This window comes from Plecotus auritus (assembly GCF_963455305.1).
Source record: "Plecotus auritus genome assembly, chromosome: 6".
NCBI classification, from domain to species: domain Eukaryota; kingdom Metazoa; phylum Chordata; class Mammalia; order Chiroptera; family Vespertilionidae; genus Plecotus; species Plecotus auritus.
The window spans coordinates 80,561,258-80,583,554 of record NC_137773.1 but is presented as its reverse complement, the minus strand read 5'-3'; the positions used below and the strand labels follow the sequence as shown (position 1 = coordinate 80,583,554).

Below are 22,297 nucleotides of genomic sequence, written 5' to 3'. Positions count from 1 at the left end.
CTAGTGGTTTCTAATAGCTTCCTTGCTATGATTCAAATCCACTTCATAAAATTCTGCCTCAAATCTTTGTTAATAAATAAATTTTAAGTAAATTTAATGACTTAGTTGGTTTTAGTAAACAATTCATGAATAGGGCATCATCTTATCTAGCAGTCAGAGAGATAGTCCCAGGGGTTATACAAGATGGAAGGCTTTTATAGAAAGGAGGGCAAAGCAAGGAAGTTATCAGCAAGGAAAAATGGAAGTTCATTGGAGGAAAGTAAGAGTTCATAGGTGATTATGGCTTCTCATTGGTTGAGTTTCAATATTTCCATTGGCTGGGCGAGAAGAAAACCTCCTGCTGGAATAGTAAAGTAGACGTACTTCCTGTGCAAGTACCCTTTTTCTGATTGGTTGGGATCTATAACTGAATTAATTGACTCTGTAATTGAGTCTTCCTGTTTGGAGTAATTGGCAGCAGTGAGTGATAATAGCTTGAGAGTTCCCTCTAACAGATTTTCCCAGCCCCGATTTTAATTGAGGTTTCCTTTATTAATTTTCACACCGTGAATTATCAGTTTGTATAGGGAGTACTGATTCCTTTTAGTTGGAAATGATATTTAGAGACCACTATGTGGGTGCTAACCCTATTGATAATAGTTTAATCATTTTTAGGCCTTTTCATGGACAGAGCTAGGAAATAATTTTTTTTAAGGAAGTACATCATAAGTTTATGCAGAAACTAGCAATTGAAACAACACTGCAGAGTTTTTATTTAAATTCAGTTTTGTTTTTTATACTGAAACATTATAGACATACATTGTAGTATTACAGAATAATTTCATTATTATTATACTGTGATTACTGAAAGCAGTTTTAATATTTTTGTGTGCTTCTTTTTGCTTAAGGATATCTTTCACCAAGGATGTACAGTCAAATACTGCATTTTAAAGTTACTTAAATACTTCTTCTCTTTGTGGTTAAACTCAATACACAGATTAATGTTTCATTTGATTTTGAGGAACAACCTAACAATTTTTTTGGTTTAAATTTATTTTATAATTATGTTTTAAAACTTTAGAACAAAGTACATTCAGAGAAGTCCAGTCTCTGACCCTTTCATTTAAAAATGTTTTTTGTTTATACTTCCTTTAAAAATGTAAATATAATATTTATTTTAAATGTTTTTATAATATTTGTCTATATCTATATATTCTTTCACCTTTCTTTGATATAGTGTCATACTGTTTGTTTTTACTACTTTACTTTTTCACTTAACAATATATAATAGATATTCCATAGTAGTATTTACAAATATTACTCAAAAAATATTTTATAATTATGGCGAAATTTACATGACATAAAACTTACCATTTCAACCATTTTTAAATGTATAGTTTAGTGGCATTAAGTACATTCACCTGTTAATGTAATCATCACAAATAACCTTCTCCAGTACTTTTTCATTTTCCAGAACTGAAACTCTGCACCCATTAAACAATAATCTTTCATTATTCTGTCCTCCAAGTTCCTGACAACCACCATTCTACTTTCTTTCTTAGACTGCTGTAGGTACCTCATATAAGTGGTATCATACAATATTTGTATTTTTGTGACTGGCTTTTTTCACTTAGTATAATGTCTTCAAGGGTCATCCATGTAGCAAGTGTCAGAATTTTCTTTCTTTTTAAGGCTGAATAATACTCCATTGTATGTATATACCACACATTTAGTTTATCCATTCATCTGTCAGACACTTGGGTTGCTTGTACCATTTGGCTATTGTAAATAATGATGCCATGAACATGGTTGTACAAATATCAGTTCCAATCTCTGCTTTCAGTTTTTGGGGTTATATATCCAAAAGTGAAATTGCTATATCATATGATAATTTTGTTTAATTTGGGCGGGGGAGGGGAGAGTTTCCCATAGCAACTGCTCCATTTTTTTTTCTTTTTTCTTTCTACAGCTGCTCTATTTTATATACCTGCCAGCAGTGCAAAGAGTTCCAATTTCTCCATATCCTCACCAACACTAGTTATGTTGGGTTTTTTTTTCCTGGATAATAGTTATCCTAATAGGTGTGAGGTTTTCTTCATTTTTAAAAATTTAGTTCTTACTGAAGGATTGCTGCTTTTTTGCTATTGAAAGCAGAGCCTGTCCTATTCATCTTAGTGTACACTGTACCTAACAGTACCTCACACATAGTAACTGCTAAATATATATTTTAATGAATTAATGAACTTTATAAACTGTGAATTTCGTAAGAGGTGGTAGTATTCATGGTTATGGTTATGATGCTGTACCTAACCACTTAATCTCCAGCGGTGATAAATAGTAGTGTCCTTGGTTAGGATGGTAGTAATGGTAATCCTAACACGAAGGATACCACTTAGCATTTAACCTATGAGCACTAGTGTTTTACTACCCCCCTGCCCATTTTTGGGTCTTCACTTGATGCTTTCAACATACATATTTACACTTATAAGTGGTGTAATTAAGCTTAGGAATAAAACCAAATTTTCACATCCCTAGACCTTTCATGTTCCTTCTGCCTTTATACTCTCTTCTCCATCTTTGCCTGTCAAAATTCTAAGTTGTACTTAATAGATTAATAAGTAGAAAAAAAGTAGGGGTAGTTAACAAAACATTATGTATGATATCATCCTGCTTTGGTTGAAAAAAAAAAATGTATGTTCATCTGGAAGGCTTTTCCCCAAGTCTACAGTGGTTGTTCCTGAATTAGTACAGTTTATTCGTGTTTTCTGTGTTCTTCATTTAATGTTCTTTTTTCTGTAAGAAACACATTGTGCTTTTAAAACAATAAAATTAATACAGAAACTTTATTGTTAAAAGCTCAAGGGTCCTTTTTTGGTTAGCACCCAGTTGCAGCGCCTAACTAAGACTTAAGTATTTATTACAGATATTTTGATTGAATGACTGAAACTTAAGGAAGAATTTGGTAAATACCATAAAGGCATAAAGTGCTCAGGGGATTCAAAAGAGAAGGCTCATCCATTGCAGATGATATGTGAATTGGCCTTGAAAGACAGTTTTGTGTGTATGTGTTTAGGGAATGGCATAATATACACCTATGTACCAGTAATTATTAACATTTTATGGACAGTCTTTTTGGAAACGAAATTGGATTATATGCTTGAAATTCATGATTTATATCTTTAGAATACATGCATTATCCAGCAGGTTTACTTCTCTTATTGTCTTTTGTTTAGGTTAATAAGGTGGTTTTTCCCTAAGCAAACAATTTAGAGAGTTGGCTTAAGCGTATTGTGTGACAAGGAAACCAGGTAGAAATTAAGAAGCTTCTAAATTGAAAAATGTACACACAAGTAGTGGAGAATTAATTGCATTTAGTTACTTCTGACTTTAGGGGGAAAATAGCAGCTTTTAAAATTTTTAATTGATTTTCTTGTGCGACATCACTTTAAAGGAATACCTTTTAAGAACTTGTATTCAATTAACTTATTAAGTGTGGTAGGATTTGATTTTTAAAGTTTCACTTTTTGAGACAGACCATACTTAACAATTTTTTATGATATTTGAAGTATTAAAGTTTACTTCCTAAAGGTCTGCTTTGGGGACTCCCCTTTGACTTAAGAAGATTAATATATTCCTGTGATAATGGCATATTTCTGCAAACCAACTCACTAAAAGACTATTGGAAAGCATTTAATATGCTTTATGAGATATTTTAAAATATTAGTATTTGTAAAAGGAAATCTATTGGGCTTAAAGGTGTTTACAACCTAGATTTTTTATATACAAAGTAATTATTAAAGTTTTAGATCTTTTGTCATTAGGAATTTTATTGTTACAAAAAATAATTGTAAAGGTATATTTAATCACTTAAACTTATTCTAAACAGTTGTTTTTTAATTTCTTTTTCTAATTTGGATCTGAAATAGAATTGAATACTATTTTTGAATTTTCAAGGCCATTCCACATTTGGCTTCACATTTAGTGAATTTAGTCATAATATTCCCAAACCCAGTAGGATACTATTTCTATGGTTACCAGACCTTTGTAGAGTGACTGAGATTGGAATTCTGATTCTCATGAGTCAAATTTTGGCCTTTGACTCTGTCCCTTTCTCACATCCCTTGCTAAGCTTCTGCTGTTGCTACGCTTGAAGGCTTGTCAGCTAGCAGGTTCCTATGGTAACAGGAATGGAAATTTGAAAGAAGAAAGAGATGGGGAGCACAGAGGCTTGGTTGATTTGAATTTGAACAAAGAATGGTAGGTTCCATGTTGTGTACCTTTGTTGTAGAAACCAGAAATTTAATTTTAGAAAGTTACTTTTCAGTTTGTAAACTTCCTATACTTGGTCTTAATTTAGTGAACAGAAGTATTACTGTTTAAGGAAGTACTCAGTAAGAATCTTAAAATTTAATCAGATAAAGATCCTTTTTCTACTTCATAGTGCTTTAATAGTATAACTTAATTTATATACTTGTTCCCAACTCTACAGAATTCAGGCTACCTCATTAAATTTTTATTTTGTTGAGATTAAAAATTGTTAGGGTTAAAGTCAAGGCAATTTGCTTGTTTGAAAAATATTAATATTTTTGTTTTTATTTAACAGCTTTATTGAGGTATAATTTGTATACAATAAACTGCACCCATTTACAGTGTTCAATTCAATGAGTTTTGAGAGATGTATATATATACCCACGAAACCATCAAGATACAGAGCATTTCCATCACCTCAAAATTCTCCTTGTGTCCCTTTGTAGTCCACACCCTGTTGACTCCGTGCTCCAAACAACACCAGATCTGCTTTCTGTCACTATGGATTACTTTAATTTTTTAGAGTTTTATATAAATGTAGTCATATAGTATCTACTTTTTTTATGTCTGATTTCTCTCACCCAGTATAATGATCTTGAGATTTATCAATGTTTTGTTTTGCTTTTCAAAACATAATTTCCATTGATTTTCTTTCTCACTTGGCATTTGAGAATAGGGACTTGAACAGGTTTCTTCATGTTCATCAAATATGCTTTCTTCAGTTCTATTAATTTGCAACTCTTTAGTAATCCCCTTGAAAGTTATCATTTACTGGGTTTTGTATGCTATTTTATGTATTATTTATGTATTATTAAAACCATTTTACAGAGGAGAAAACTAAAGTTTAGAGAGGTTATATAGAACAGATTTGTTAAGCTCAAGGGCTTTGGATAAGAATGCAACGGTTTGACTCTTGGTTCTTTGCAACTGTATGATCTTGGGTAAATTACTTAATTTTCTATGCCTCATTTTGTTCACAGGTATTATAAAATGGGATTAATAATTATAGTACCTACTTTTTAAAAAAATTAATCCTCACCTGAGGATATTTTTTCCATTGATTTTTAGAGTGAGTGGAAGTGAGGGAAGAAGGGAGGGGGGAGAGGGAGAGAGAGAGAGAGAGAGGGAGAGGAGCATGGATGTGAAAGAGACACATCAGTTGGTTGCCTCCCACACATGCCCCAACTGGGGCCAGGGATCAAACCTGCTACCCAGGTATGTGCCTTGACGGAATCAAACCCTAGATCCTTCTGTGCATGGGTTGATGCTCTAACCGCTAAGCATCACTGGCCAGGGCCATAGTACCTACTTTATGAGATTGTTAATGAGATAATGTGTGTAAGGCACTTAGAACACTGCCTGGCCTATACTAACTGTCAGTAAATGCTAGCTGAGATATGGCACAAGGTACTTGTATTTAATAAGTGATAGATAGAAGCATAAACTTACTAGCTTTAGACTCAGTGCAAGCAGTGCAAAATGTCACTCAAATCAATTTTATAGTTAATGATGGAGCTCACAGATGGAGGTTAACAATATTGCATTAGTTAGTATTTTATGTATTAGTACCAAGCAAGTTTGAGACTTGCTTAAAACATACATAAGCATATATATATGATATATACACATACATCAGCATGTGACTATAATATATTTTTTATTTTTATTTATTTTTTTTTAAATAAATCTTTATTCAGATTATTACAATTATTTCTCCTTTTTCCCCCCATAGCTCCCCTCCACCCCTTTCCCACCCCACCTTCTGCCCTTACCTCCCCCCCACTGTCCTCATCCAAAGGTGTATGATTTTTGTCCATTCTCTTCATGAACCCCCCATACCCCTTTCCCCCTGAGAATTATCAGTCCACTCCCTTTCTATGCCCCTGATTCTATTATATTCACCAGATTATTCTGCTCCTCAGGTTTTTAATTCACTTGATTTTTAGGTTCGCTTGTTGATAGATATGTATTTGTTGTTCATAATTTTTCTCTTTACTTTTTTCTTCTTCCTCTTCTTTAAGAATACCTTTCAGCATTTCATATAATACTGGTTTGGTGGTGATGAACTCCTTCAGCTTTTTCTTATCTGTGAAGCTCTTTATCTGCCCTTCAATTCTGAATGATAGCTTTGCTGGGTAGAGTAATCTTGGTTGTAGGTTCTTGCTATTCATCACATTGAAAATTTCTTGCCACTCCCGTCTGGCCTGCATAGTTTCTGTTGAGAAGTCAGCTGACAGTCGTATGGGTGCTCCCTTGTAGGTAATTAACTGTTTTTCTCTTGCTGCTTTTAATATTCTCTCTTTGTCTTTTGCTCTTGGCATTTTAATTATGATGTGTCTTGGTGTGGTCCTCTTTGGATTCCTTTTGTTTGGGGTTCTGTGGGCTTCCTGGACTTGTAAGTCTATTTCTTTCACCAGGTGGGGGAAGTTTTCGGTCATTATTTCTTCAAATAGGTTTTCAGTATCTTGCTCTCTCTCTTCTTCTGGCACCCCCATAATTCTGATGTTGGTACGCTTGAAGTTGTCCCAGAGTCTTCTTACATTATCTTCAACTTTTTGGATTTTTTTTTTTGATTTTTGCTTTTTCGGTTGAGTGTTTTTTGCTTCTTTGTATTTCACTTCTTTGACTGGATTCTTGTGTTCCTCTATTCTGTTTCTGGGTCTCTGTATAATATTTTTTATTTCAGTCAGTGTATGTTTAATTTCTAGTTGGTCCTTTTTCATATCTTCGAGGGTCTCGTTATATTTATCGGCCTTTTCTAGGATATTCTTAAAAAGTCTTATAACGGTGGTTTTGAATTCTATATCCAGTCGTTTGTTTTCCTCCATTTCTTTCGTTTGTGATCTGATTCTTTGACCCCGCATTTTTATTGATTCCCTGAGTTGGTAAGGTAGATATTTGTGCTAGGTTTCCAATATGGCCCAGTGGGTCTGCTTCCCCAGTTAACCTGAGGTGGACACTCTTGGTGCACCCCTTTGTGGACTGTGTGTACAGCCTTGTTGTAATTAAGTCTTTATTGTTGTTGGTATCACTGGGAAGAATTGACCTCCGGGTCAGTTGGCTGTAAGGCTCAGCTGTGTCTATGCTGGGAGAAGCCTGGTGCTGGAGACAGCCCTATAGGATTAGACTTGCCAAACTGCAATAGCCTCTGTGCTCAGCTTGGATGGGGTGGAGCCTCAGTCTTGGCTTCCTGTCAGCCCCGCCCCTGCGCGCACATGCGCTTTCAGTCCTCCACCTTCCCCGGCTCACGAGTCTCCGCCCGGGAGTCCAGACTCCCCCCACAAGAGCGTGGGTCCCCAGGGGCTCGCCTGGAACTGGGGTTCACTGCAGTCAGAACTGGGGCTCAGTGCAGTCAGAATCCTCTGACTCCCCTCCACTAGGGAAAGCCTGTGGCAACCCCCGCAGCCTTTGTGCGCACCAGCGCGTGCGCGCGTGCGCACTTTCAGTTTTCCGCCTTCCCCGGCTCCTGAGTCTCCGCCCGAGAGTCCAGACTCCCCCCACAAGAGCGTGGGTCCCCAGGGGCTCGCCCGGAACTGGGGTTCAGTGCAGTCAGAACTGGGGTTCAGTGCGGTCGGAGGCTTCCTTCCCCCTTCCGCCAGAGAAAGTCAGCCAGGCTCTCAGCCGTCCTTCCTCTCTGCGCGCACAAAGCCCCTTTGCCGTACCTCCAATTCTCTGTGAGCTTTTCTCCTTCCTTCTAGTTGTAGAATTTTCACTCAGCCTGCTTTCCTGTGGTTCTGGATGGTGTCCGTTCTGTCTTTTAGTTGTAGTTTTGAAATTGTTGTGCTAGGCAGCAGTTTAGGTGTTTACCTATGCCGCCATCTTGGTTTCTCTCTATAATATATTTTTTAACTTTTGATTTTAAAATATAGACTCACGGGACATTGCAAAATAGTACAGGAGATTCTGTGTACTCTACCTAGCTTCCCCCATCTTACTATCCTATCTAATAAAAGAGTAATATTCAAATTGACCGTACCTCCGTCACACCCACCAGCCACGCCCACCAGCCAATCAGGAGGGAATATGCAAATAAACCAAACCAAGATGGCTGCAGCCACAGAGAGCAGGAGGGAGGCTTGGGTTTCCTTGGCTATGGAGGAATCCAAGCTTTCCGCCGGCCCTTGCCGGCCCAGGCCTCCACTCAGTGCTACAAAGTTTCAATTATAGAAGATAAATAAAGCCCAATAGAAATGGCAGCAGCCACGGAGGTGGAGAGAGCAGGAGGCTAGGGTTGTCCCCGGCGATGGAGGAAGCCAAGCTTCTGCAGCCCTGGCTGCTTTGGCCTCCGCTTAAGGCTACAAAGTTTCAATTATAGAAGATACATAAATCCCAACAGAAATGGCTGCCGCCACGGAGCGAGCAGAAGGCTTGGCTCCACTCCAAGCTACAAAGTTTCAATTGTAGAAGATAAATAAATCCCAGATCCCAGGGCCTCTGCTTGGGTTGCCGGGGGGCGTGGCCAGCCTGCAAACCACCACAGGCCCCTCGCCCAGGCCGCTCCACACCCCAAGGGAACCCCCACCCTGATCCGGGACACCCTTCAGGGCAAACCAGCTGGCCCCCACCCGTGCACCAGGCCTGTATCCTATCTAATAAAAGAGTAATATGCAGATTGACCATCACTCCAACACACAAGATGGCTGCCCCCATGTGTTCAAAGATCCTGTCCCCATGTGGACACAAGATGGCCACCACAAGATGGCCAGCAGGGGAAGGCAGTTGGGAGGAACCAGGCCTTCAAGGGAGGGTAGTTGGGGGTGATCAAGCCTGCTGGGGAGGGCAGTTAGGGGTGACCTGGCTGGCAGAGGAGGGAAGTTGGGGGGTGACTGGGTCTGCAGGGAAGGGCAGTTGTGGGGGACGCAGGCCTACAGGGGAGAGCAGTTGGTGGTGACCAGGCCTGCAGGGGAGGGTAGTTAGGGGTGACCAGGCCTGGCCTGCAGGGGAAGGCAGTTAGGGGCAAACAGGCTGGCAGGGGAGCAGTTAGGCATCAATCAGGCTGGCAGGGGAGTGGTTAGGGGGTGATCAGGCTGGCAGGCAGAAGCGGTTAGGGGCAATCAGGAAGGCAAGCAGGCGAGCAGATTGGAGCCAGCAGTCCTGGATTGTGAGAGGGATGTCTGACTGCCCAATTGTGCAGGGATGTCCACTGGGATTGGGCCTAAATGGTCAGTCGGTCCCAGATTGGAGAGGGTGCAGGCTGGGCTGAGGGACCACCCGCCCCCCGTGCACAAATTTCGTGCACTGGGCCTCTAGTCTTAATATAACTATTTTACAATATCAAAACCTGGAAATTAACAATGATACAATCAACAGACCGTATAGTTCACCAGTTTTTACATGTGTTCATTTTTACTTGTGTTTATATGCAAATGTACATATGTGTGTAGTCTTTGCAATTTTATCACATGTATAAATTGATGTAGCCTCTGCTACAGTTAAGAAACAACTGTTTTATTACCACCAAGGAATTCCTTCTCCTCTCCCTTCCTAATCCCAAGCAGCCACTCATTTGTTCTCTATCTCTGTAATTTTTGTCATTTCAAGAATGTTATATAAATAGGGTTATACAATATGTAATCTTTTGAGATTAGCTTTTTTCATTTAGCATAATACCCTTGGGTCCCATCCAAGTTGTTACAGGTATCAGTAGTCATTATTTTTAATTACTGAGTCGTATTCCAATATAGAGATGCACCACAATTTGCTTACCCAGTCACCTATTGAAGGACATTGGGTTGTTTCCAGTTCTTTGCGATTACAAATAAAGCTGTTGTGAAAATTCAGCTCTTTGAGTAGACATAACTTTTCTACCAACACTTTGATCTTGAACTTCTAGCTTCCAGAAATGTGAAATAATGTATTTATGTTGTTTAAGTCAGTTTGTGTGATACTTTGTTATCGAAGCCTCAGCAAACTAATAAAGTGTATATCCATTCATTTATTTCTATTTTCCTTGACTTCTTTCATCAGTGTTTTATACAAGTTCTATACTTGTTTTGTTGGATTTATACTGTGTTTGAGTGTTTTTAGTGATTTTAAATGTATTGTTTAATTTAGATCCCAAATACTCATTATATACAAAAATACAATTTTTTTTTTTTTTATATATTTTTTATTGATATTTCACAGAGAGGAAGGAAGAGGGATAGAGAGCTAGAAACATCGATGAGAGAGAAACATCGATCAGCTGCCTCCTGCACACCTCCCACTGGGGATGTGCCCGCAACCAAGGTACATGCCCTTGACCGGAATCGAACCTGGGACCTTTCAGTCCGCAGGCCGACGCTCTATCCATTGAGCCAAACCGGTTTCGGCTACAAAAATACAATTTTTAAATATTTTTCTTACATCCTACAACCTTGCTGAACTCAATTGTTAGTTCTAGGTGTTTTTGGTAGATTATTTGGGATGTTCTGTGTAGACAGTAATATCATCTGCAAGTAGAGACAGCTCTCTTTTTCCAGTCCCTACACCTGTTATTTTGTTTTCTTGCTTTAATTCTGCTGGTAGGACTTCCAGTACCATCCTATATAATAAAAGGCTAATATGCAAATTGAATGAATGGCGGAACGACCAATCACTATGATAGGCACTGACCACCAGGATGCAGATGCTCAATGCAGGAGCTGCCCCCTGGTGGTCAATGTGCTCCCACAGGGCGAGTGCCGCTCAGCCAGAAGCCGGGCTCACGGCAGTGCTATGCCTGTGGGATCAGGCATAAGCCATCAGTCAGACATCCCCCAAGGGCTCTCGGTCTGCAAGAGGGCACAGGCTGGGCTGAGGGGGATCCCCCCCTTCCAGTGCACAAATTTTGTGCATTGGGCCTCTAGTCTATATATATAAAAGCCTAAACAACCCTTTGACCAGTAGCTATGACACACACTGACCACAAGGGGCAGGTGCTTAATGCACAGTTATGGAAACATGGAACAGACTGATGGATCTGGCCTGCGGGGATTGTGCCAAAACCGGCAGTCCAACATCCCCAAGAGGTCCTGGATTGTGAGAGGGTGCAGGCCAGGCCAAGGGACCCCACCAGTGCACAAATCCGTGCACTGGGCCTCAAGTATTGAATATGATCATTGAGAGCAGGCATCTGTCTGTCCCTTGTTTCCAATCTTATGGGTAAGAATCCAGTGTGTCACTATTAAGTATGATGTTAACAATGGTGTTTTTGTAGATGCACTTTATCAAGTTGAGAAAGTTACCTTCTAATTCTAGTTTGCTGAAAACTGTTAAAATCATGAATGCTATTTCTGCATCATTTGGTATGATTATGTGATTTTTGTCAGGCTGCTAATTTGGTGGATTACATTGATTGACTTTGAATATTGAGTCAGCCTTGACTTTGTGGAACAAACCCTACTAGGTTGGGGTATATAATGCTTTTAATATATTTTTGGATTTGATTTGCTACTATTTTGTTAAGGATTTTTGCATCTATGTTCATGTGGGGTATTGGTTTGTAGTTTTCTTCTTTTGTACTATCTTTGTTTGGCTTTAATAGTAATCCTGGCTTCATTGAATTAATTGAGATTAATTCTCTGTTATTTTCTGGAAAAGACTGTTTAGAATTGGTATTAATTCTTCTTTGAATGTTGGTTAGATTTTACCAATGAAATCATCTGGCCTGTGCACTTCTTCTTCAAGAGATTTTAATCTACAATTTCAGTTTCTTTAATAGTTATAAGACTACTAAAATTATCAGTTTCATCTTAGGTGAGTTTTGATAGTTTGTGGCTTTTGAGGAACTGGCCCACTTCATTTAAATTGTCTAGTTTAGGTATATACAGTTATTTATAGTATTTCCTTATCTTTTTAATGTCTGCAGAAACTCCAATGACATCTTTTCTTCCATTCTTGATATTGGTAATTTGTGTTTCTCATTTTTCTTTATCAGTCTTGCTAAAAGCTTATAAATTTTATTGATATTTTCAAAGTGATTTTTTTCTCTTGTTTTTGTTTTCAGTTTCATTTATTTCTTTTCTTTATTATTTTCTTCCTATTAGCTTGCTTTTCATTTATTTTGCTCCTTTTGGCTATCCGATCTAATAAAAGAGTAATATGCAAATTAACCATCACTCCGATACAATCACAAGCCACGCCCACAAGCCAATCAGGAGCAAATATGCAAATAAACCCAACAAAGATGGCTACGGCCACAGAGAGCAGGAGGGAGGCTTGGGTTTCCCCAGCAATGGAGGAAGCCAAGCTTTCCACCTGCCCTTGCCGGCCTAGGCCTCCACTCAAGGCTACAAAGTTTCAATGATAGAAGATACATAAATCCAAACAGAAATGGCGGCAGCCACGGAGCTGGAAAGAGCAGGAGGCTAGGGTTGCCCCCGGTGATGGAGGAAGCCAAGCTTTCCGCACACCCTGGCCGGCCCAGGCCTCCGCTTAAGGCTACAAAGTTTCAATTATGGAAGATACATAAATCCCAACAGAAATGGCTGCCGCCACGGAGCAAGCAGTAGGCTTTGCTCCACTCCAGGCTACAAAGTTTCAATTGTAGAAGATAGATAAACCCCAGATCCCAGGGCCTCCGCTTGGGTCGCCCGGGGGCGTGGCCGGCCTGCAAACCACCACAGGCCCCTCGCCCAGGCTGCCCCACACCCCAAGGGAACCCCCACCCTGATCCAGGACACCCTTCAGGGCATACCAGCTGGCCCCCACCCATGCACCAGGCCTGTATCCTATCTAATAAAAGAGTAATATGCAGATTGACCATCACTCCAACACACAAGATGGCTGCCCCCATGTGGACACAAGATGGCCACCACAAGATGGCCAGCAAGGGAGGGCAGTTGGGAGGGACCAGGCCTGCAAGGGAGGGCACTTGTGGGAGATCAGACCAGCAGGGGAGGGCAATTGGGAGGGACCAGGCCTGCAAGGGAGGGCATTTGGGGGTGATCAAGCCTGCAGGGGAGGGCAGTTAGGGGTGACCAAGCTGGCAGAGGAGGGAAGTTGGGGGCGACCAGGCCTGTAGGGAAAGGCAGTTGGGAGGGACCCAGGCCTGCAGGGGAGAGCATTTGGGGGGGACCAGGCCTGCAGGGAAGGGCTGTTAGGGGTGACCGGGGCAGTTGGGGGGGACCCAGGCATGCCGGGGAGAGCAGTTGAGGGGGACCAGGCCTGCATGGGAGGGCATTTAGGGGTGACCAGGCCTGCAGGGGAGGGCAGTAGGAGCAAACAGGCTGGCAGGGGAACAGTTAGACATCAATCAGGCTGGCAGGGGAGTGGTTAGGGGGTGATCAGGCTGGCAGGCAGAAGCGGTTAGTGGCAATCAGGAAGGCAGGCAGGCGAGCAGTTGGGAGCCAGCAGTCCTGGATTGTGAGAGGGATGTCCGACTGCCCCTTTAAGCCCGATCCCGGTGGGATCAGGCCTAAACGGGCAGTCGGACATCCCTCGAGGGGTCCCAGATTGGAGAGGGTGCAGGCTGTGCTGAGGGACACCCCCCTTCCCCGTGCACGAATTTCGTGCACCGGGCCTCTAGTTATGAATAATGCTGCTCTGCTATGAGCATTCATATACAAATTTTTGCTTGAACACCATTTTTAATTCTTTTGGGTATGCACATAGGAGTGGAATTGTTGAATCATTTGGCAGTTCTATGTTTAACTTCTTGAAGAATCACCAAACTCTTTTCCATAGTGGATGCCTCATTTTACATTCCCATAAACAATGTATAGAGGAGAAACCAAGATGGCGGCATAGGTAAACACCTAAACTGCTGCCTCGCACAACAATTTCAAAACTACAACTAAAAGACAGAACGGACACCATCCAGAACCACAGGAAAGCAGGCTGAGTGAAAATTCTACAACTAGAAGGAAGGAGAAAAGCTCACAGAGAATTGGAGGTACGGCAAAGGGGCTTTGTGCGCGCAGAGAGGAAGGGCGGCTGAGAGCTTGGCTGACTTCCTCTGGCGGAAGGGGGAAGGAAGCCTCGGACCGCGAGCTGGGAAAGGCAGAAGTCTGAAGGCGCACACGGGCCAGTGCGCACAAAGGCTGCGGAGGTAGCCATAGGCTTTCCCTAGTGAAAGGGAGTCAGAGGATCCTGACTGAGCCCCAGTTCTGACTGCAGTGAACCCCGGTTCCAGGCGAGCCCCTGGGGACCCACGCTCTTGTAGGGGGAGTCTGGACTCTCGGGCGGAGACTCGGGAGCCGGGGAAGGCGGAGGACTGAAAGTGCGCACACGCGCCGCGCCGGTGCGCACAAAGGCTGCGGGGGTTGCCACAGGCTTTCCCTAGTGGAGGGGAGTCAGAGGATTCTGACTGCACCGAGCCCCAGTTCTGACTGCAGTGAACCCCAGTTCCAGGCGAGCCCCTGGGGACCCACGCTCTTGTGGGGGGAGTCTGGACTCTCAGGCGGAGACTCGAGCTGGGGAAGGCGGAGGACTGAAAGCGCACATGCGCGCAGGGGCGGGGCTGACAGGAAGCCAAGACTGAGACTCCACCCCATCCAAGCTGAGCACAGAGGCTATTGCAATTTGGCAAGTCTAATCCTATAAGGCTGTCTCCAGCACCGGGCTTCTCCCAGCATAGACACAGCTGATCCTTACAGCCAACTGGCCCGGAGGTCAATTCTTCCCAGTGATACCAACAACAATAAAGACTTAATTATAACAAGGCTGTACACACAGTCCACAAAGGGGTGCACCAAGAGTGTCCACCTCAGGTTAACTGGGGAAGCAGACCCACTGGGCCATATTGGAAACCTAGCACAAATATCTACCTTACCAACTCAGGGATTCAGTGAAAATGCGGGGTCAAAGAATCAGATCACAAACGAAAGAAATGGAGGAAAACAAACGACTGGATATAGAATTCAAAACCACGGTTATAAGACTTTTTAAGAATATCCTAGAAAAGGCCGATAAATATAACGAGACCCTCGAAGATATGAAAAAGGACCAACTAGAAATTAAACATACACTGACTGAAATAAAAAATATTATACAGAGACCCAGAAACAGAATAGAGGAACACAAGAATCAAGTCAAAGAATTGAAATACAAAGAAGCAAAAAACACTCAACCGAAAAAGCAAAAAGCAAAAAAAAAAATCCAAAAAGTTGAAGATAATGTAAGAAGACTCTGGGACAACTTCAAGCGTACCAACATCAGAATTATGGGGGTGCCAGAAGAAGAGAGAGAGCAAGATACTGAAAACCTATTTGAAGAAATAATGACCGAAAACTTCCCCCACCTGGTGAAAGAAATAGACTTACAAGTCCAGGAAGCCCACAGAACCCCAAACAAAAGGAATCCAAAGAGGACCACACCAAGACACATCATAATTAAAATGCCAAGAGCAAAAGACAAAGAGAGAATATTAAAAGCAGCAAGAGAAAAACAGTTAATTACCTACAAGGGAGCACCCATACGACTGTCAGCTGACTTCTCAACAGAAACTATGCAGGCCAGATGGGAGTGGCAAGAAATTTTCAATGTGATGAATAGCAAGAACCTACAACCAAGATTACTCTACCCAGCAAAGCTATCATTCAGAATTGAAGGGCAGATAAAGAGCTTCACAGATAAGAAAAAGCTGAAGGAGTTCATCACCACCAAACCAGTACTATATGAAATGCTGAAAGGTATTCTTAAAGAAGAGGAAGAAGAAAAAAGTAAAGAGAAAAAATTATGAACAACAAATACATATCTATCAACAAGCCAACCTAAAAATCAAGTGAATTAAAATCCTGAGGAGCAGAATAATCTGGTGAATATAATAGAATCAGGTGCATAGAAAGGGAGTGGGCTGATAATTCTCAGGGGGAAAGGGGTATGGGGGGGTTCATGAAGAGAATGGACAAAAATCATACACCTATGGATGAGGACAGTGGGGGGGAGGTAAGGGCAGAAGGTGGGGTGGGAAAGGGGTGGAGGGGAGCTATGGGGGGAAAAAGGAGAAATAATTGTAATAATCTGAATAAAGATTTATTTAAAAAAAAATAAAAAAAAAATAAAATGGCCAAAAAACAAACAAACAAACAAAAAAAAACAATGTATAAGGGTTTCAGTTTCTCCACAGCCTTCCAACACTTTTTTCTTTTTAATTATTGCTATCCTACTGGGTGTGATATGGTATCTCATTGTGGTTTTGATTTAAATTACCCAATGACTAATGATATTGAGCATCTTTTTATGTGTTTATTGGTCATTGTATAACTTATGTATAGAAATGTCTGTTCATGTTTTTGACTCATTTAAAAAATTGGGTTGTCTTTTTGGGTCGAGTTATAGGAATTCTTTATGTATTCTGGAAACTAGGCCCTTATCAGATAACTGACTTACAAATATTTTATTCCATTTTGAGGTTTGTCTGTTCATTCTCTTGATAGTGCTCTTTCATACACTAAAAGCTTTTAATTTTGAATTTTATTTTGATGAAGTCCAATTTATCTAATTTTTCTTTTGTGCTTTTAGTGTCCTATCTAAGAAACCATTGCCAAATCCAGGGTCATGAAACAAAGTTTCATAGATTTTGCTCTTATATTTAAGCCTTTGATGCATTTAGAATTAATTTTTATATATGGTATAAAGCACAAGGATCCAACTTCATTCTTTTGCATGTGAATTTTGTCTATAGCATCATAAGACCCCCAAAGTTCTGATGGTTTATCAGTCTTCTAGCATTAGCCTAGGCCAGTGGTCGGCAAACTCATTAGTCAACAGAGCGGCAAACTGCGGCTCATGAGCCGCATGTGGCTCACGAGCCGCATTTTGCCGACCACTGGCCTAGGCAAATTTGATTCTCAGCTTCTTGCCTTATGCCCAGATTCAACAAATGCCTCCTTGAAAATGTGATTGCACTAATCAGGCCACTTCACTATGCTTCCCTGCTCTCTTGATTCTTGGTCTCTCTAGTTCTTTTCCTTCAGTAGTTCTCTAATAGCTTTTTTTTTTTAGTCCTCACCCGAGGATATTTTTCCATTGATTTTTTTAGAGAGAGTGGAAGAGAGAGGGAAAGACAGAAATATCAATATAAGAGAAGCACATTGATTGGTTGCCTCTTGCACACACCCCAACCAGGGCCCGGGCCAGGGTGGAGCCTGCAACCGAGATATGTTCCCTTGACCGGAGTCAAACCTGGGATGATTAGGTCCGCAGGCCAACACTCTATCCACTGAGCCAAACTGGGCCCAATAGCTTTAAAAATATATTTTAAAACTTTTTTCCCCTGATTTTTAAAGCTGTTCTTTTTTTTTTTTTTTAAGCTTGCTCTAAAAGAAGTAGAGTTTCTTTTTATATATTTTTTTATTTCAGAGAGGAAGGAAGAGGGAGAGAGAGATGGAAACATCAATGATGAGAGAGAATCATTGATTGGCTGCCTCCTGCACACCCCGCACTGGGGATCAAATCTGCAACCCAGGCATGTGCCCTGACTGGGAATCAAACCATGACCTCCTGTTTCATAACTTGACGCTCAACCACTGAGCAACACCAGCCCAGCTAAATCTGTTCTTGATGGACGCATTGGTTTAACACAAACTACTACTTCATCCTGGATGTGATAGTAACATAGAGTTTTTGCCACAAATAGTTTACTGTTATATATCGGTTATCACATCCATTATCCAGTTAACTTTTTTTTTTTAAATTAAATATTTATTTTTGAAAGTATTATATATATATCCTCCTTTTCCCCCCATTGACCCCTTTTAGCCTGCCCCTGCCCCCCCCCCACCCCACCCCAGGCCTTTACCATCCTATTGTCTGTGTCCATTGGTTATGCATATATGCATACAAATTCTTTGGTTGATCTCTTCCTACCCACTGACCCTCCCTCGCCTTCCCTCCGAGATTCTGCACTTTGTTCTATGCTTCTATGTCTCTGGATCTATTTTGTTCATCAGATTCCACATATGAGTGAGATCATGTAATATTTGTCTTTCTCTGACTGGCTTATTTCACTTAGCATAATATTCTCCAGGTCCCTCCATGCTGTTTCAAAGGGTAAAAGAGCCTTCTTTTTTATTGCTGCATAGTATTCTGTGATATACATGTACCACAGTTTTTTAATCCACTTATCTACTGTTGGGTACTTGGTTTATTTCCAGATCTTAGTTATTTTAAGTTGTGCTGCTAAGAACGTAGGGGTGCATACATTCTTTCTGATTGGTGTTTCAGATTTCTTAGGATATATTCCTAAATGTGGGATCACTGGGTCAAATGGAAGTTCCATATTTCATTTTTTGAGGAAACTCCATACTGTTTTCTTTTTTTTTTTTTTTTTTTTTTTTTTTTTTTTTTTTATATATTTTATTGATATTTTACAGAGAGGAAGGGAGATGGATAGAGAGCTAGAAACATCGATGAGAGAGAAACATCGATCAGCTGCCTCCTGCACACCCCCCACTGGGGATGTGCCCGCAACCAAGGCACATGCCCTTGACCGGAATCGAACCCGGGACCCTTCAGTCCGCAGGCCGACGCTCTATCCACTGAGCCAAACCGGTTTCGGCCCATACTGTTTTCTATAATGGCTGCACCATTCTGCATTCCCATCAGCGGTCTTCGTATCCTCACCAGCACTTGTTATATGTTGATTTGTTTATGGTAGCCATTCTGACAAGTGTGAAGTGATACCTCATTGTTATTTTTATTTGCATCTCTCTGATGATCAGTGACTTTGAGCATTTTTTTCATATGTCTCTTGGTCATCTGTATGTCCACTTTGGATAAGTGTCTATTTAGTTCCTTTGCCCATTCTTTAATTGGGTTGTTTGTCTTCCTTTTGTTAAATTGTATGAGTTCCTTATATATTTTGGATTTTAACCCTTTATTAGATGTATCATTGGTAAATATGTTCTCCCATACAGTGGGCTCCCTTTTAATTTTGTTGATGGTTTCTTTTGCTGTGCAGAAGCTTTTTATTTTGGTGTAGTCCCATTTGCTTATTTTCTCCTTAGTTTCCTTTGCCTTAGGAGATGTATCTGTAAACATATTGCTATGAGAGATAACGGAGATTTTGCTGCCTATGGTTTATTTTAGGATTTTTATAGTTTCACAACTTTTATTTAAGTCCTTTACCCATTTTAAGTTTATTCTTGTGTATGGTGTAAGTTGGTGGTCTAGTTTCATTTTTTTGCATGTATCTGTCCAATTTTCCCTACACCATTTATTGAAGAGACTTTTTTGACTCCAATGCATGTTCTTGCCTTCTTGGTCAAATATTAATTGAGCATAATGGCTTGGGTTGATTTCTGGGGTCTCTGTTCTGTTCCATTGATCTATATGTGTTTTTGTGTCAGTCCCAGGCTGTTTGATTACAGTGGCTTTGTAGTATAACTTGATATCTGTATTGTGATTCCTTCAACTTTGTTGTTCTTTTTCAAGATTGCTGGGCTATTCGGGGTCTTTTTTTTGGTCTTGAGTATTTGTTCTAGATCTGTGAAATATGCTGTTGGTAGTTTAATAGGGATTGCATTGAATCTGTAGATTGCTTTGGGTAGTAAATGATGTTAATGATGTTAATTCTACCAATCCATGAACATGTTATATTCTTCCACTTATTACTTTTCTCTAGCTCTTTTTTCAATGTCCTGTAGTTTGCCGAGAACAATCTTTAACCTCCTTGGTTAAGTTTATGCCTAAGTATCTTTTTTTTTTGCAATGGTAAATGGGATTGTTTGTTTAGATTCTCTTTCTGAGAATTCATTATTGGTGTATAAAAAAGCCATCGATTTTTGGGTGTTAATTTTGTATTCTGCTACATTGCCGAATTCATTTATTAAATCTACTAGTTTTTGGTGGAGTCTTTAGGATTTTCTATGAACTATATCATACCATCTGGGAATAATGAGAGTTTTACTTCCTCCTTTCCAATGTGGATGCCTTTTATTTTTTTCTTCTTGTCTGATCATTGTGGCTAGGACTTCCATTACTATCCTATATAATAAAGAGGTAATATGCAAATTGACCCTCACGCCACAGTGCCATCACAAGATGGCTGCCCTGCCCAGCCCTCCCCTGGCCCCACCCCTGATCAGCCTCTCCCACCCCAATTGAGGGTGGGGCGGCTAGAACCCCCCCCCCCTCACAGCCCCTCACCCAGGCTGGCCACGCCCCCACGCTTTCCTGGGGCTGGGGGTACCCCAGGTGGGCTGCAGGCACAGTGTTGGTCAGAGGCAAAGGTCCTGGCTGTCCCTGGTCTAGAGAGTCCAGAAAACCTCAGCTGTGACCAAAGACCAAGACCGTGTGGAAAGGTCCCTGCCAGCGCTTATGGCTCAAAGTGCCAGGAGGAGGCGGAGCATCTTGAACCTGCAACCCTGGCGTCTCGTCTGCACACCAAGCCTTGGGGCAGACCATGGCGGTGGTGCCTGTGGGTGAAAGGGGGAGAGGAGGGAGCTGGGGTGCGGATCTGGGAGGGGCCTAGAGTCTTCGGGAGCGGCCCGCCTGCCGAGGTTGCTTGTGACCCACACTCGGGCTTGGTCAAAGCCCCTGGTCAGCTCTGCCGCTTGCCTTCCAGATGCGGCTAGTCCTGAGCCGGGCTGGTGTTGCGCTCAGAGAAGCAGCTGTCACTTGGCTCAGTTAAATAAGAGAAATCAAAGAGCCAAGAGTAATTATCCTTCCAGCCCCATCCTACGCCCCAGCCGAGGAGGGCTGGGGATGAGGGTAATGGAAAACGGCTGCTGCTTTGCATTTTATAATGAAAAGACTCCTGCTATGTAGAGAGGAGAGCTGATTCGTTTCCAGCAACACCTGGCGTGTTCCCTGGCCCAGCCCTGAAGCCTGACAGCACCTAGCAAAGGTGTGTCCACACAGCCATGTTGGCCTGGCTCCTGGAACTTTGGGAGCAGGTTTGAGCTGCATTGATTAAAAATTGAAAAACACCTTTTTGTACTCAAATTGCACTGTAAAATGCAGATTACAGCATCTGATTTTGTCTTCTATGTTGATTTTGAGGCAGAGCGCAAATAGGTTCATGGGAAAAGCAGAAAACACAAAGGGAAAGGGAGAGGATTCTGCTGTCCACAGCACTGAACGTTGTTTTTTGTGTGTTTTTGTTGTTATTTTTCCTTCTGTTCTTCAAGTCATTATATGCCATTTAAACCACTTTATGGCCTTAGGCAGTGGTTGGCAAACTCGTTAGTCAACAGAGTGGCAAACCGCGGCTCTCGAGCCGCAGTTTGCCAACCACTGGCCTTAGGTAATGAGCTAATGCTTCCTCTATTAAGAGCAAGCAGCAGTGCCTTTCATATGAGTCACATACATTTAATCCATTCAAATGGAGCATACTGAGTGGAGAGAATGGTATGTGTCATTATATAAAGAACTTGGCATTATGATACTATCTGGCTGAAGATCTTATTTATTTTGCAATTTAGAGAACGTAGACAAAGCATTGAAAATGAATGTGCATGCTTAAGTGCATGACTTTATTTTCATCTGTAATGACCAAACAACTGGTCACCAGGAGGTGCATTGATGGGTCCCGCAGCACGGCGGGTCTGGGTGAGGCTGTGGGGCGTGGGCCAGGGCCAGGGGACCTGAGGTTGCATCCCCAGCGCCGGGAAGTGCAGCTGGGTCCTCTGCCCAGCGGGGCTTGATGGGGTGGGGCTGGCCGGGTCTTGGTGTTGCCCAATGGGGGTGGGGCCGGCCGGACACTTCTATTATAGAGAAAGGGCAAATAGCAATATTAAAATATTTCCTCTAATTAATTCCCTTTTAATGTGCACAAATTTCGTGCACCGGGCCACTGGTGTTGAATAAGAGTAGTGAAAACCAACATCCCTGTCTGCTGTTCTACAGTTAACATCTTTGACATCAGTTTCTTTAAATTACTCTTGCTTTTCTGACTGTATTGTGTATAGGACATCTCTTGTAAATATTTATCAGCGTAATATATTGATTCTTACTCAATAGGCCTGGTAGTGAGAATATTTGTTATTAATTCAAAATCAACAATGACTCTTAAACTATTATGTAAACAAGTGAAAAAATATTTGTCAAAAGTCCAGATGTGCCCTAGCTAGTTAGGCTCAGTGGCTAGAGCGGCAGCCTGCTGACT

At 41.4% G+C, this 22,297-nt stretch overlaps 1 protein-coding gene across 5 annotated transcripts in view; it reads left to right on the top strand.

Moving 5' to 3' along the window:
- The window catches only part of FZD3 (frizzled class receptor 3), a 219,642-nt gene that overhangs the window by 16,394 nt on the left and 180,951 nt on the right, over positions 1-22,297 (top strand). Inside the window, exon 1 of one of the 5 annotated variants that reach the window (XM_080676961.1) lies at positions 4,202-4,236. The exons of the other annotated variants lie outside the window; for them this stretch is intronic. Within the exon in view, the coding sequence (XP_080533087.1) occupies positions 4,234-4,236 (3 nt within the window). The 5' untranslated portion in view covers positions 4,202-4,233. Of the gene's footprint in view, positions 1-4,201; positions 4,237-22,297 lie in introns of those variants that run through there. 5 annotated transcript variants of the gene reach the window in all.